Source organism: Rana temporaria, chromosome 9, assembly GCF_905171775.1.
Source record: "Rana temporaria chromosome 9, aRanTem1.1, whole genome shotgun sequence".
In the NCBI taxonomy this organism is placed as follows: Eukaryota; Metazoa; Chordata; class Amphibia; order Anura; family Ranidae; genus Rana; species Rana temporaria.
Genome location: NC_053497.1, coordinates 29,912,034 through 29,925,893, shown reverse-complemented (window position 1 = coordinate 29,925,893; position 13,860 = coordinate 29,912,034). Strand labels below are relative to the sequence as shown.

Genomic DNA, 13,860 nt, shown 5'->3' with positions numbered 1-13,860 from the left:
GGCATAAATATGCGCCGATGTATGTGAATCCGGGCCTTATTTGCTATGATTGTCAGCTCCATCTAGTGGCCATAATGCAGTATTTTCTTGAGCCACTCTATTTCTTATTGATAAATAACATTCAAACATTCGAAAATTGCTTAATAACATTCGATTTTGTCCCCATTTGCACAGAATGAAGGTGCAGTTTCACAGGAAAAATAGCTCTGATTTTCTTTCTTATAAATACACCCTTTAGTGTAGAGCAATAAAATATATTTAGTTATTTTAGCCAATAAATGGTATAGTGAAAGATGCGGCCCAATTCTTCCTGCAATTAAAGTCACCAGCATTTACAAACATAAAAAAAAAAAATATAACAATCCACAATATATTTTCCGGGTAAAAAAAAAAAAAGTAAACTTCAAATACTCTTAACTCCGGCACCTCATAGAGGAGAAGCGGAAACTCTACATCCTACTGAGAGGTCAGGAGCCCATTGTGACACTGACTGTATGTATGACATCATCGCTCATAGGCTCAGAGGAAGCCGATCATACATGGAATCACATGACTCCCAACCAAACCAATAATCCCTATAGAATGATATGATGGTTCCATGGCACTGATCAGGAAATATCAGAGAGATAGAGAGTGGTGATAAAGATTGACCCGGAAAGCTTTGTAAGGCTCCATGCACATTGGTGCATTTGCTTGTGCAGCTTAAAGACACTGCATATTTCTGGATGTCCTGCGTATATCCAGGGTCAGCATCTATTTTCTGCACTGAGCTGTTGGCACAGAGATGACACAAATGTCTGACACAGATCAGCCCCTGCTGCAGCCTTTTACATTGTGACATGTTACAAAGTTGCAATCTAAACACTGGTGGGACTGGAGACTGAGGAGATGCTTCCGCCAGGGATTGGTGGACAAGCTGTCCGGATGTGCACTGTGCAGTCAGGAAAAGGGACTTGCTGACAAATCGAGAGTGTGATGTTGGGTATGAGCAGGAATGCTACCCAGACCCGCCCCTCTGACAAAACAACCAGTGCGTAACCAAAGAGCTGGCATTAAGTGGCGTTGCTATGGGGTGGGGGTGCGGGGGGGGCAGACTGCACCCGGGTGACACCCGGCCAGGGGTGACGCCATCAAGTAGCACCAGGACCGGGACAAGGGGGGTGAAAGGATCAGAAGCCCACAACTTTCTGGTAGGCAGGGCTGGACTGGCCTACCGGGATACCGGAAAACTTCCCTATAGGCCGCCTACCCTGGGGCCACTTTAAATCTGTGGCTGCAGCGCTCCCCTCTTTTCCTCTCTCCTCTTGTGTGTCACACACAGTGGGCATCTCCCGCTGTGTGTCACAGAGCTGGGTCTGTTTTCGGTGGCGCTCCAACAAGGTCCCGTCTCCTACTAGGAGGCGTGACCTTGTTACAGCGTTGTCGAAACACAGACCCAACTCAGGGACACACAGTGGGAGATGCTCGCTGTGTGTGTGATCCAGGCAATGGTGAGTGTGCATTTAGAGTCTTTAGGCCCTGTAACGGTCAAGGGGTTAACGCCGTTTACGATATTCCATTCCACCAACCCACGACAGCTTATCGACACTCCACAATCCAGCAGACGAACCCCAATAACGAGACACAGCTCTGTTTGAGGTTCAAACGAATAGAATCTTTTAATGGGAAACTCAGGCTTTTATAGAGTTAGAAACCCCAAGGAACAATGACTGAACTCCACCCACAACGTTATACAATGAGCCCAATACGCATCTTTTAGTCAGACTTTCTGGCACCAGGTCTGACATAATTAACATGAGCTAATTACTACAGCTGACAAGTCAGACATCATAACTCTGGCTTCTCTCACCTTCTATACAATACACATTCCTTTAGTAGACATAAGTCAGACATATGACCTTTAGACTGTGCTAACTCACAATGCACATCTATCATCAATATAACTTTCACACAATACAGTGTCAATTAGCATCACACAATGAAAGGTCTTTAGAAGCCAGACTAAGGTTAGTTTACATGACAGTAGCAGACTTAATTACCCCTTAACAGTCTGTGTTCCCACATGAATGAGTCACTCTTCTATTGACCTGTTGGGTTCAGAATCAACAACCTGTAATTAGTTCTTCCAGACATTCTTGAATATATTGTGGATTACATTACTGCCCCATCTCATGTAGTCGAAGATATAATTTCTCAGTCATCGGTGAAGCTGAAACAGGAGTACCCCACACCCTGCAAGAGCCTCTGGGTCCCACAGGCCCTCCCGTTACAGGCCCGATAGTGACTCAAGATCCTAAAGTTAAGCCCCATACATACTATTAGATTTTCTGCAGATTTTTGTCTTCAGATTTACCAAAACCATATAATATGAGGTCAAACCTTAATGCCGCGTACACACTTTCGGAATTTCCGACAACAAATGTTCGATGGGAGCTTGTTGTCGGAAATTCTGACCGTGTGTATGCCCCATCGGACATTTTTTGTCGGAATTTCCGACAACAAAAATGTAATCCATTCTCGTAAATTCCGATCGTGTGTAGACACGACGGGTATTGAACTTCCCTTTAATAGTGCCGTCGTACGTGTTAGGCCCCGTACACACGACTGAACATGTCCGCTGAAACTGGTCCGCGGACCAGTTTCAGCGGAAATGTTCGGTCGTGTGTACGGCCGATCGGACAATTGTCCGGCGGATCGGACAGGTTTCAAGCGGACAAATGTTTCTTAGCATGCTAAGAAACATGTCCGCTGGAAGCCTGTCCGTCGGACATGTTCGGTCGTCGTACGACTTACCGGACATGTCCGCTCGGCCGAAAGCCCTCGCATGCGTCGAAGTGATTTGACGCATGCGTGGAAGCATTGACCTTCCAGGGCCGCGCACGTCGCCGCGTAATCGTCGCGGCGCGGCCACGTCACCTCGTATCGTGTCCGCGCGGATTTCTGTTTGATGGTGTGTACAACCATCAGACAGAAATCTGGCAGCGGACTGCTTGCTGAAAACGGTCCGGCGGACCGTTTTCAGTGGACAGTCCGTCCGTGTGTACGAGGCCTAATACGTCTTGTACGTTCGAAATTTCTGAAAACATTTGTGGGACCGTGTGTATGCAAGACAAGTTTGAGCCAACAGCCATCGGGAAAAAAATCCACGGTTTTGTTGTCGGAATTTCCCATCGTCTGTACGCGGCATAATAGTGTGTATAGGGTCTTACTCCCTATGACACGTGGTGTACTCGGGAGGCAGGGCATAGGGGAGGCATTTATATTATCTGCAGGCTGCAGTTCGACTCCCCCAACATGCAGGCGTGGGACTGGGATCTTGACCATTGGCCCTCGTCCTTCCACTTAGCTTACAAAGACGTGCTAAACATCTCCCTTTGGAGGCTAATATCAAAGCCATGACTCAGTGGTACATGGTCCTTCTTCGGTTGTTGAGGCTTTATCTGTTTTCAACACCCTGTGTTTCTGAGGTTGCCAAGCACTTGGAAGTATGTATAACATCTGGTGGGAGTGTCCGAGGTTGCAGGGTTTCTAGAACAGGGTTTTTGCTCTGATACAGTAATGCCGCATACACACGGTCGGAATCTCCAATGAAAAAAGTCAGACGGAATTTTTTCATCTGATATTCTGACCGTGTGTATGCCCCATCGGACTTTTTTCGTCGGAAATTTTGACAGACTTATTAAGAGAACATGTTCTATCGAAAATTCCGTTCGTCTGTATGGAATTCCGACGGAGAAAAAAACATGCATGCTCGGAAACAATTTGACGCATGCTCGGAAGCATTGAATTTTTCCGACTGAAAAAACGGTCGCGTGTACGCTGCAAAAGTCTCAGAGGTTTCAATCCCTCAGTATCCACGTATAGCTGTGTTGAAAGACCCTATTGCACACCTACCTCGCTCTAAACAGTGACTGATCTTTTTTATGCTCTTGCTGGCCAAGCTTTCCGTTGCCCGTTCATGGAAGAAAACGTCGGTGAGTATGTCATTGTACAGATGAAAGAAGTCGTGTATCATGCTTAATGAGCAAATTGCTAGTGTTATTAATGATACTGCTAAACAGTTTGAGACGATCTGGAGCAAAGCCGATCCTAGGCAGGGTGCGCAGGGTGCTCCGCACCCAGGCGCCGCAGAGGTGGGGGCGCCAAAGCTCCAAAGTGCTCCCCTCCCTCCTCCTTGTTTGTGTCCAGAGGTGGAGCGCATGTAGCAGGTGCTGCGGTTCCCCATCCCGCTTGCTCTCTCCGCTGGCAACTGACAAGAGCGCATACCTCCCGCTGTCCCCAGAATCCGGGTAGGGTACCGCAGCGGAGCCTAGTACCGGAACACGATCCGTTACTAGGGTCACTAATTAATTCTGTCCAGTGCGCGTGGAGCAGTCTCCTGTCTGCCCCGCCCCTCTGCGTGTGTCGGCTCCTCTCCCATAGGCGGTGTGATGAGAGGCTTCTGGGTTGGCCGGAGCTGCTGCCAATCATCCCGTGCACTCCCAGAAATGCTCTCCGAGTGCCACCCTCCTAGTAACCAAAGATGCCACGTATGCCCCTCCCCCTGTGATGTGCTTCTGCTCCCAGCGCGCCCGAGCTACAGGAATCTATTGGGCAGGTACTGATCTGTGGGGACACCTGATGTGGGGGGCTCTGATGGGGGACACCTGCTGTGGGAGGGCTCTGATGGGGGACACCTGCTGTAGGGGGGGGGGCTCTAATGGGGGACACCTGCTGGGGGGGGCTCTGATGGGGGACACTAATGTAGACTTCTTAGGGGAGTATCTCTGTGTTTGAGTCGTAGCCATAGAAACATTTGTAAAGGGGAGGAGTTAGTAAGACGACCACGCCCATGTGGGGGCGCCAGCAATATTTCTGCACCCAGGCATCTGTGACCCTAGGATCGGCCCTGATCTGGAGTCCCTGGGCGGACTATGTACAAGTGAAACTCTAGAAGACTTGATTGCAGCAGACCGTTCCAAGGGACCACCACTTCCCACTTCCTCCCCTTCTTTCAGGGTTTCCCTCTTCCTCTTTCCTTGTTTTCCACTCTTTATTTATTTTTCTGGTCTCTTTCTCCTCTGTTACTCTTGAGACATATAGGTCCAGATTCTCAAAAGAGATAAGACGGCGTATCTCCAGATACGCCGTCGTATCTCTGCGTCTGGCCGGTCGTATCTATGCGCCTGATTCTTAGAATCAGTTACGCATAGATTTCTATTAGATCTGACCGGCGTAAGTCTCTTACGCCGTTGGATCGTAACTGCATATTTACGCTGGCCGCTAGGGGCGTGTACGCTGATTTACGCGTCGAAATATGTAAATCAGCTAGATACGCAAATTCACAAACGTACGCCCGGCCGACGCAGTACAGATACGTCATATAGGCTTTTCCCGGCGTAAAGTTACCCCTGCTATATGGTGGCGTAAGTGCGGTGTACCAATGTTAAGTATGGCCGTCGTTCTCGCAACGAAATTTGAAAATTTTACGTTGTTTGCGGAACTCGTCTGTGAATGGGGCTGGACATAATTTACGTTCACGTCAAAACCAATACGTCCTTGCGGCGTATTAGGAGCAGTGCACACTGGGAGATTTCCACGGACGGCGCATGCGCCGTTCGTGGAAAACGTCAATCACGGTGGGTCACAGAACATTTACATAAAACACGCCCCCCTGATCCAAATTTGAATTAGGGGGGCTTACGCCGGCCTATTTATGATACGCCGCCGCAACTTACGGAGCAAATGCTTTGAGAATACAGCACTTGCCCGTCTAAGTTGCGGAGGCGTAACGTAAATCGGATATGTTACGCCGCCGCAAAGATACGCCGCTGTACGAGAATCTGGCCCCTAGTATACAGGATTTTCTCCTGTGCAAATATACAGTTGGAGTCCCTGTTCCTCTTTTGAGGTTTATGATAATACAGTGAAAAGATTGCTATGTCTCTTATTACTCTTTTATTAGGCGATATGGCAATGCTTTATGTGTGGCTGTGTTCAAGCAATCTCTCTTGTCTAGATTGCTAATCTTCTCACAACAATGATAATAAAAAAGAGTGAAAGTAGAATAAAGAATAATAAATAGCACAGTGTGATGATAGCAGTAATGGTTGTGTGTTTTGCTCAGCAGAGAAGGATCATGTCTCCCGCCGTGTCTCTTTGGACGGCTCTGGTCTTCGCGGTGAGTCTGTCGGTACGTGCGCAAGGTCCAAGGTGAGCTATTATTGAACTGTTTACATTTTGGGTGGGTATCACAGACAGTACAGACTACTGGTGAGGAAAACAGAATTCCAAGAAAACTGCAGGCATGACATGAGTTAAGTCTAAGAAGGTGCCCGCTGCCTCCTAGACTTATCTGTATTATTCACATTTCACAGGTTTATTGTGCCCCAGGAAGATAACATCCCAAGCTTTTAGGATGCTTACTGAGTTGCTTTATGAGCAGAGCTACTGGAACTGCAATGCCGACCCTTGCCCTCTTTTTGCCCATTCAGAGAAGCCTTTGTATTATGTGAAATCATTATCTCAATACAAAGGCTTCTGTGAATGGCTAGCAGAGTGAAGGGGCAGGTATAGCTCCTGTGTGTGCTTCTCTTCTCTCAGGAGTGTATCTGCTGGGAGAGAAATAAACCTGTCACATATAAGTAATAGAGATAAATACTGAAGGTGACATGCACCTAAGTGGACTTAACTCATAGTGTGCCTGCACTTTTTGCAAAGTGGCTGCATTTTTGGAATTCAGCTTTGAATATCACTCATTCTTTGTACAGAATGGCCCAATACTGTCTCTACTGAGTTTCCTGCCCAGTGGGTGTCAAATCTGCGGCCAGGTGCTGCGGAACAACAAGTCCCATCATGCCTCTGCCTTTAAGGGTCATGCTTCTAACTGTCAGCCTTGCGATGCCTCATGGGACTTCAAGTTCTGCAACAGCTGGAGGACCACAGGTTGGACACCAAGTACAACTTACACCTCCTATATCAGTACTGTGGACAGCCCAGAGTCATAGCGATCCTTTGAACGTGGAGGCGTCACTGAGAAAAACGGACTCCGCACGTTGGATTGCTGCCTCCCCATTTTACTGAATGGAAGCTTCAATAAGGGAAATGCACACACTCTGAGGCCTCGTACGCACGACCGAACATGTCCGCTGAAACTGGTCCGTCGGACCAGTTTCAGCAGACATGTTTGGTCGTATGTAGGGCCGACCGGACAATTTTCCGGCCGACCGGACAGGTTTCCAGCGGACAACTGTTTCTTAGCATGCTAAGAAACATGTCCGCTGGAAACCTGTCCGCCGGACATGTCCGATGGTCAGTACGACTCATCGGACATGTCCGCTGGCCCGAGAACCCGCGCATCGCGTCGAAGTGTTTCGACGCATGCGTGGAAGCATTGAACTTCCGGGTTCGCGCACGTCGCCGCGTATTCTGTCCGCGCGGAATTTGGTCTGATGGTGTGTACAGCCATCAGACCAAATGATCCCAGCGGACATGTCCGATGAAAGCGGTCAGCGGACCGTTTTCATCGGACATGTTGGGTCGTCTGTACGAGGCCTGAGAGTTATGCTGCAGCGGTTGTACTTTACACTACTGGGTCAATCACTCAAACCTAGAATGCTATGGACCCTAAAAAATAATAGAAAATCATTTGCATCAAACTGACCCACAAAGGGCTCTTTCACACGGGCGGCCCGTTCAGGTCTGCCTGCCAGTTTTTTTGGCAGACCTGAACGGGCGCTCCGTGCTCCTCTATAGAGCGGTGACATGCCCGCTGACATCCGACCCGCCAAAGTGTGACGGAGGAAAAACCTACTTTTCCATCCGTCTAGCAGATCAGATCGGGTGAACGCGTACAGACGGTCCGTGATCATCCGATCCCCCCCCATAGGGGTGAGCGGAGAAAAGACAGGGCGGTCCCTGCACAGTGTGCGGGGACCGCCCTGTCATCCGTCGGCTCAGCGGGGATCAACGGAGCGATCCCCGCTGAGCAAGCGGAGGTGCACGGGGCGGATCATTACTGATCCGCCCCGTGTGAAAGGGGCCTAAGTCTTTGTATTTGGTGCTCTTGTTTTTGTACACTTCTTAATCTAAGGGGTTTATTTACTAAACAATATCAAGCATTTGCCCAGCTGTCACATATTATCCAGTATTTTGTCCAATATGTCTATTTCCTATGATTGTCAGCACCATCTAGTGGCTATAATGTGGTATTTTCCTGAAGTACCTCAATCGGGGGAAATACTGCATTATGGCCACTAGCTGGAGCTGACAATCATATGAAATGACGCAGGGATTATTCATGACAGCTAAATGAATGTTGGGGCAATTTGCAAAGCAATATTTTTATAAAAATATTTTTGTGCCTTCAACTAAGGCCCTTCAATAGGTAGAGGATAGCCTCTGTTTAGAGCAATCTATCTGCTATACTAAGACTACTAAACCTATGGTTCCTCCTCACATCATCAGTTCATTACATTCAGCACCACTCCCAACCAAACCTGACTGCACATTTTCTACAATGAGCAAAACCAGTCCATTTTAGATTATACAGAGACTTAAATAGAATTTATTCTATACAGTGAGTATTGAAAAGAACCCCCCCCCCCTTAAAATAATCACATTTTGTTGTTTTGCCGGTTGAAATGAAGACAGACACGTTGTTGTTTTATCCAGCTGTATTTACTCAGTGCAGCTTGTAACATCCAAGTGAAAGATATAACACCAAAAAATTCAAAAAGAGAATCACTGAGTTGGAAAAAGGATCTCCCCCCTGTGTCAGTATTTTGTTGAACCATCCTTTGCTTTAATTACAGCCTTTAGTCTGTTGGAATTTGTCTCTACTAACATTGCACATCTAGGGCTAGATTCAGCATTAAATTACGCCGGCGTATCTATAGATACGCCGCGTAAATTCAAAGCTGCGCCGGCGTATCTTCTTTCTGTATTCAGAAAGCAAGATACGCCGAAATTAGGCTAAGATCCGACTGGCGTAAGTCTCTTACACCGTCGTATCTTAGGGTGCATACTTACGCTGGCCGCTAGGTGGCGCTTCCGTAGTTTTCGGAGTAGAATATGCAAATGACCTAAATACGCCGATTCACAAACGTACGTGCGCCCGGCGGAATTTTTTTACGTCGTTTGCGTAAGGCTTTGTCGGCGTAACGTTGCTCCTGCTTCTATGAGGCGCACGCAATGTTAAGTATGGACGTCGTTCCCGCATCGAATTTTGAATTTTTTATGTAGTTTGCGTAAGTCGTTCGCGAATAGGGCTGGACGTAATTTACGTTCACGTCGAAACCAATACGTCCTTGCGGCGTACTTTGGAGCAATGCACACTGGGGTATGTACACGGACGGCGCATGCGCCGTTCGTAAAAACCGCCAATCACGTCGGGTCACCACTCATTTACATAAAACACGCCCCCCTCATCCTCATTTGAATTAGGCGTGCTTACGCCAGCCCCATTTACGCTACGCCGCCGTAACTTAGGAGGCAAGTGCTTTGTGAATACAGCACTTGCCTCTCTGATTTACGGCGGCGTAGCGTATATGCGATACGGTACGCCGGCTCAAAGTTAAGCCAGTCTTTTTGAATCTGGCTACTAGACTTTGCAATATTTGCCCCCTCTTCTTTGCTGAACTGCTCAAGTTTGGGAAAAATTTGATGGTGACTGTTTGTGGACTGCAGTCTTCATGTCATTCCACAGATTTTCAATGGGATTTAAGTCTGGGCTCTGACTAGGCCATGCAAAGACATTCACCTTTTTTTTCCTTCAACCACTGTGTAGTTATTTTTGCTGTGTGCTTTGGGTCATTGTCATGTTGGAAGGTAAACCTTCTTCCCATTGACAACTTTCTAGGAGAGGGCAGCAGATTTTCCTCAAGAATTTGATGGCATTTTGCCCCATCCATTTTTCCTTCTATCCTGACAAGATCTCCAGTCCCTGCTGTAGAGAAACACCCCCATAACAGGATATTACCCCCCCCCCATAACAGGATATTACCCCCCCATAACAGGATATTACCACGCCCCCCCCCATAACAGGATATTACCCCCTCCCCCCATAACAGGATATTACCACGCCCCCCCATAACAGGATATTACCCCCATAACAGGATATTACCCCCCATAACAGGATATTACTCCCCCCATAACAGGATATTACCCCCCCCATAACAGGATATTACCACGCCCCCCCATAACAGGATATTACCACCCCCCTCCACGCCCCCCCCATTACAGGATATTACCACCCCCCTCCACCCCACCCCCATTACAGGATATTACCACCCTCCCTCCACGCCCCCCCATTACAGGATATTACCACCCCCCTCCACCCCCCCATTACAGGATATTACCACCCCCCCTATTACAGGATATTACCACTCCATGCCCCCCCCCATAACAGGATATTACCACCACCCTCCACGCCCCCCCATAACAGGATATTTCCGCCCCCCCATTACAGGATATTACCACTCCATGCCCCCCCATAACAGGATATTACCACACCCCCCATAACAGGATATTACCACCCCCCTCCACACCCCCCATTACAGGATATTACCACCCCCCTCCACCCCCCCTATTACAGGATATTACCACTCCATGCCCCCCCCATAACAGGATATTACCACCACCCTCCATGCCCCCCCATAACAGGATATTACCACCACCCTCCACGCCCCCCCCATAACAGGATATTACCACACCCCCCCATAACAGGATATAACCACCCCCCCTCCAAGCCCCCCCATTACAGGATATTACCCCCCCCCCCCCCATTACAGGATATTACCACTCCATGCCCCCCCCCATAACAGGATATTACCACCACCCTCCACGCCCCCTCCCCCATAACAGGATATTACCCCCTGCACACACCCCCCATAACAGGATATTACCACCTCCATGCTTTACTGTAGGAATGGTGTTATTTGGATGGTGAGCTGTATTGGATTTCCGCCAGACGTATCGTTTGGTGTTGAGGCCAAATAATACAATTTAAGTCTCATCTGACATAACACCTTTTCCATGTGGCCTCAGAATCTTCAAGGTGCGTTACGACAAAGCTCAGTCATGGCTGCATGTGGCCTTTCTAGAGTGGCGGCTTTTTTCTTGCAACCCTCCCATACAAGCCACATTTGTGGAGAATTTGTGATAATGTTGTCACATGGACACAATGACCACTATTTGTCATAAATTCCGGCAACTGCCTCTTGGTAGCCTCTCTGACCAGTTTTTACTTGGATCTTTCATCCAGGTTGGAGCGATGTCCTGATCCAGGGAGGATCTGTGTTGTATCAAATACCTTCCACTTCTTAATCATAGACTTCACTGTGCTTCTAGGCATTGATAAAGCCTTTGCATTTGTTTATATTCATCTCCTGACTTGTGCCTGTTCACAACTTTATCCCAGAGATCCCCATGACAGGGCCTTGCCACCCATAGTTGATTGTTTGCTTCAGTTGCACTATCAGGGACTGAAATGCTCCAGGAAAGCTCTTTTCATGCTAAGCTAATCAAAATGACCAAAGCTGGCCAAAACTGAAAATCAACTAGCTTTATGTGCCATTGAGAAGGTGATTAGCTACACTTGATTGAGTTTACAAGTCATTTGTAGGAGGAGGGTGATTCTTTTCCCAACTCAGTGATTCTGTTTTTGAATAATAAAAAAAAAAAAACTGATATGTTTTATCTTTCATTTGGATCAGGGTTATCCAACTCCATTTCATTGTGGGCCGCATTAGCAGTATGGTTGCCCCCAAAGGGTCGGTTGTATCTAGGGTGTGCTACATACAGAGCGCAGGGTTCAGGAGTGCGTTATGTACAGAATGCAGGGTTCAAGAGTGTGTTATGTACAGAGTGCAGGGTTCAGGAGTGCGTTACGTACAGAGTGCAGGGTTCAGGAGTGTGTTACGTACAGAGTGCAGGGTTCAGGAGTGTGTTATGTACAGAGTTCAGGGTTCAGGAGTGCGCTATGTACGGAGTGTAGGGTTCAGGAGGGTGTAAAGTACAGAGTGCAGGGTTCAGGAGTGTGCTATGTACGGAGTGTAGGGTTCAGGGGTGCGTTATGTACAGAGTGCAGAGTTCAGGAGTGTGTTATGTGCAGAGTGCAGCATTCAAAAGTGCGTTATGTACAGAGTGTAGGGTTCAGGGGTGCGTTATGTACAGAGTGCAGAGTTCAGGGGTGCTTTATGTACAGAGTGCAGAGTTCAGGGGTGCGTTATGTACAGAGTGCAGAGTTCAGGGGTGCGTTATGTACAGAGTGCAGTGTTCAGGGGTGCGTTATGTACAGAGTGCAGGGTTCAGGAGTGCGTTATGTACAGAGTTCAGGGTTCAGGAGTGTGCTATGTACAGCGTGCTGGGTTCAGTTGTGAGCTGTGTACAGAGTTCAGGGTTCAGGAGTGTGTTAAGCGTTAAGGGTAAAGCCGGCCCTTGTAAATATAGAAGGCTTCTGTGTTTACACGTGACAGTGGGGTGATCAGAGGGTGAGCGCCAGAGGTGGTAGACTAGAGTTCCAGCACAATGTGGCTCCAAACCTGGTCTGAGGGCCACATAACAAGGCTTGGAGGGCCGCATTCGGCCCACGGGCCTTGTGTTTGACATTGGTGACTTGGATGTTATAAGTTACAATGAGTAAATACAGCTGGATAAAACAAACACTGTGCCTGCCTCTTTTCAGGCTGCAAAGCAACAAAATGTGATTATTTTAAAGAGGGGCGATTGTTTTCTATACTTATTGGAAGTGTTTTACCCTCCGCTCTATTTCTTTATGGCAGTCTTAAAGCAAGGATGCTAACAGCTCTATACATTGTATATACAGGTGACTTTTAGTAGTAAAGTTGTATATTCTGTAGAAATGTGAAATGTAAAACATTATTACCTGTCAAATGTAAAATGAATGAAACCAAATGATTGGCCCCTGAGAGATCAGCTGATCGGGTCTTACAATGTCGGCTCTTGTTTTTCAGCACCTTCATTGGGGTTTGCTCAAGACAAGTGGAAAAAGTTCCCGTTGTTTACAATGAGACATTTATTCAGCCGGTGTACCAGCCGTACCTGACCACATGCCGGGGCCACAGGACCTGCAGCACCTACCGGTAAGATTGGGGGGTCAGCACACCGCTGGGAAGTATTACCGCATGATAGTGGGCGGGAGGCTTGAAGCAAGTCATGCCGTTCATTGGCTGTCCTCCCTGATTCTGCCATCTTTAGTAGCTGCTGCCTATCATATACTCAGGGCTGTGCCTCTCACACGCCAACAATAAATCTGTTTGATTGGCAATTAAACATTTAACATTTCCTAATAAGGAAGATCTTGTTTGAAAGATTTTACCAAATTGGTTTCAAGGTTACAGATTACAAAAGCAGTGCTGGGGGGGGGGGGGGCAGAGGAAGCCAAGCTGTTGTGTAACTGCTGGGAGGGGGGAGCAGCGGGAGCCAAGCCGGTGTGTAACTGCTGGGAGGGGGGAGCAGAGGGAGCCGAAGGCAAAGTAGCTTTGCCTTTAGTAAATGACCCCCACTGAGTTGTATTGATATTATGAGTATGGCTGTGATAGAAGCTCGCCCTTCCTCTGTACAGGACGGTGTACTCGGTGACGGTACGGCAGGTGAAGAAGGAGGTGGTCCAGGTGAAGTCGGTGTGCTGCCCGGGGTGGAGGAAGAAGGAGCCCAATTCTGAATCCTGTGAAGAAGGTGAGAAAACGTCTCCTCCCCTCCCCCTCCTCTGTGCCAGGAAATCCCCTTCTAGGACCTTCAATGAGGGATATTAAAGGACACCTCTGCAGAGACACATCCATTGGGGGGGGGGGGGGGGGGGGGGGGGGCATTGCTTACATTCCTGGTTCTTGTCTTAAAAGGGGTTGAAATAAAATAGAA

The 13,860-nt window shown here is 48.0% G+C and overlaps 1 protein-coding gene across 2 annotated transcripts in view; it reads left to right on the top strand.

The window, feature by feature from the left end:
• EGFL8 (EGF like domain multiple 8) overlaps positions 1-13,860 on the top strand; it is a 39,762-nt gene that overhangs the window by 6,681 nt on the left and 19,221 nt on the right. Inside the window, exons 2-4 of one of the 2 annotated variants that reach the window (XM_040323046.1) lie at positions 6,110-6,192; positions 12,954-13,082; positions 13,565-13,677. In XM_040323046.1, coding sequence (XP_040178980.1) covers positions 6,110-6,192; positions 12,954-13,082; positions 13,565-13,677 — 325 coding nt within the window. Of the gene's footprint in view, positions 1-6,106; positions 6,193-12,953; positions 13,083-13,564; positions 13,678-13,860 lie in introns of both variants that reach the window. The other variant, XM_040323045.1, reaches the window with a different exon arrangement.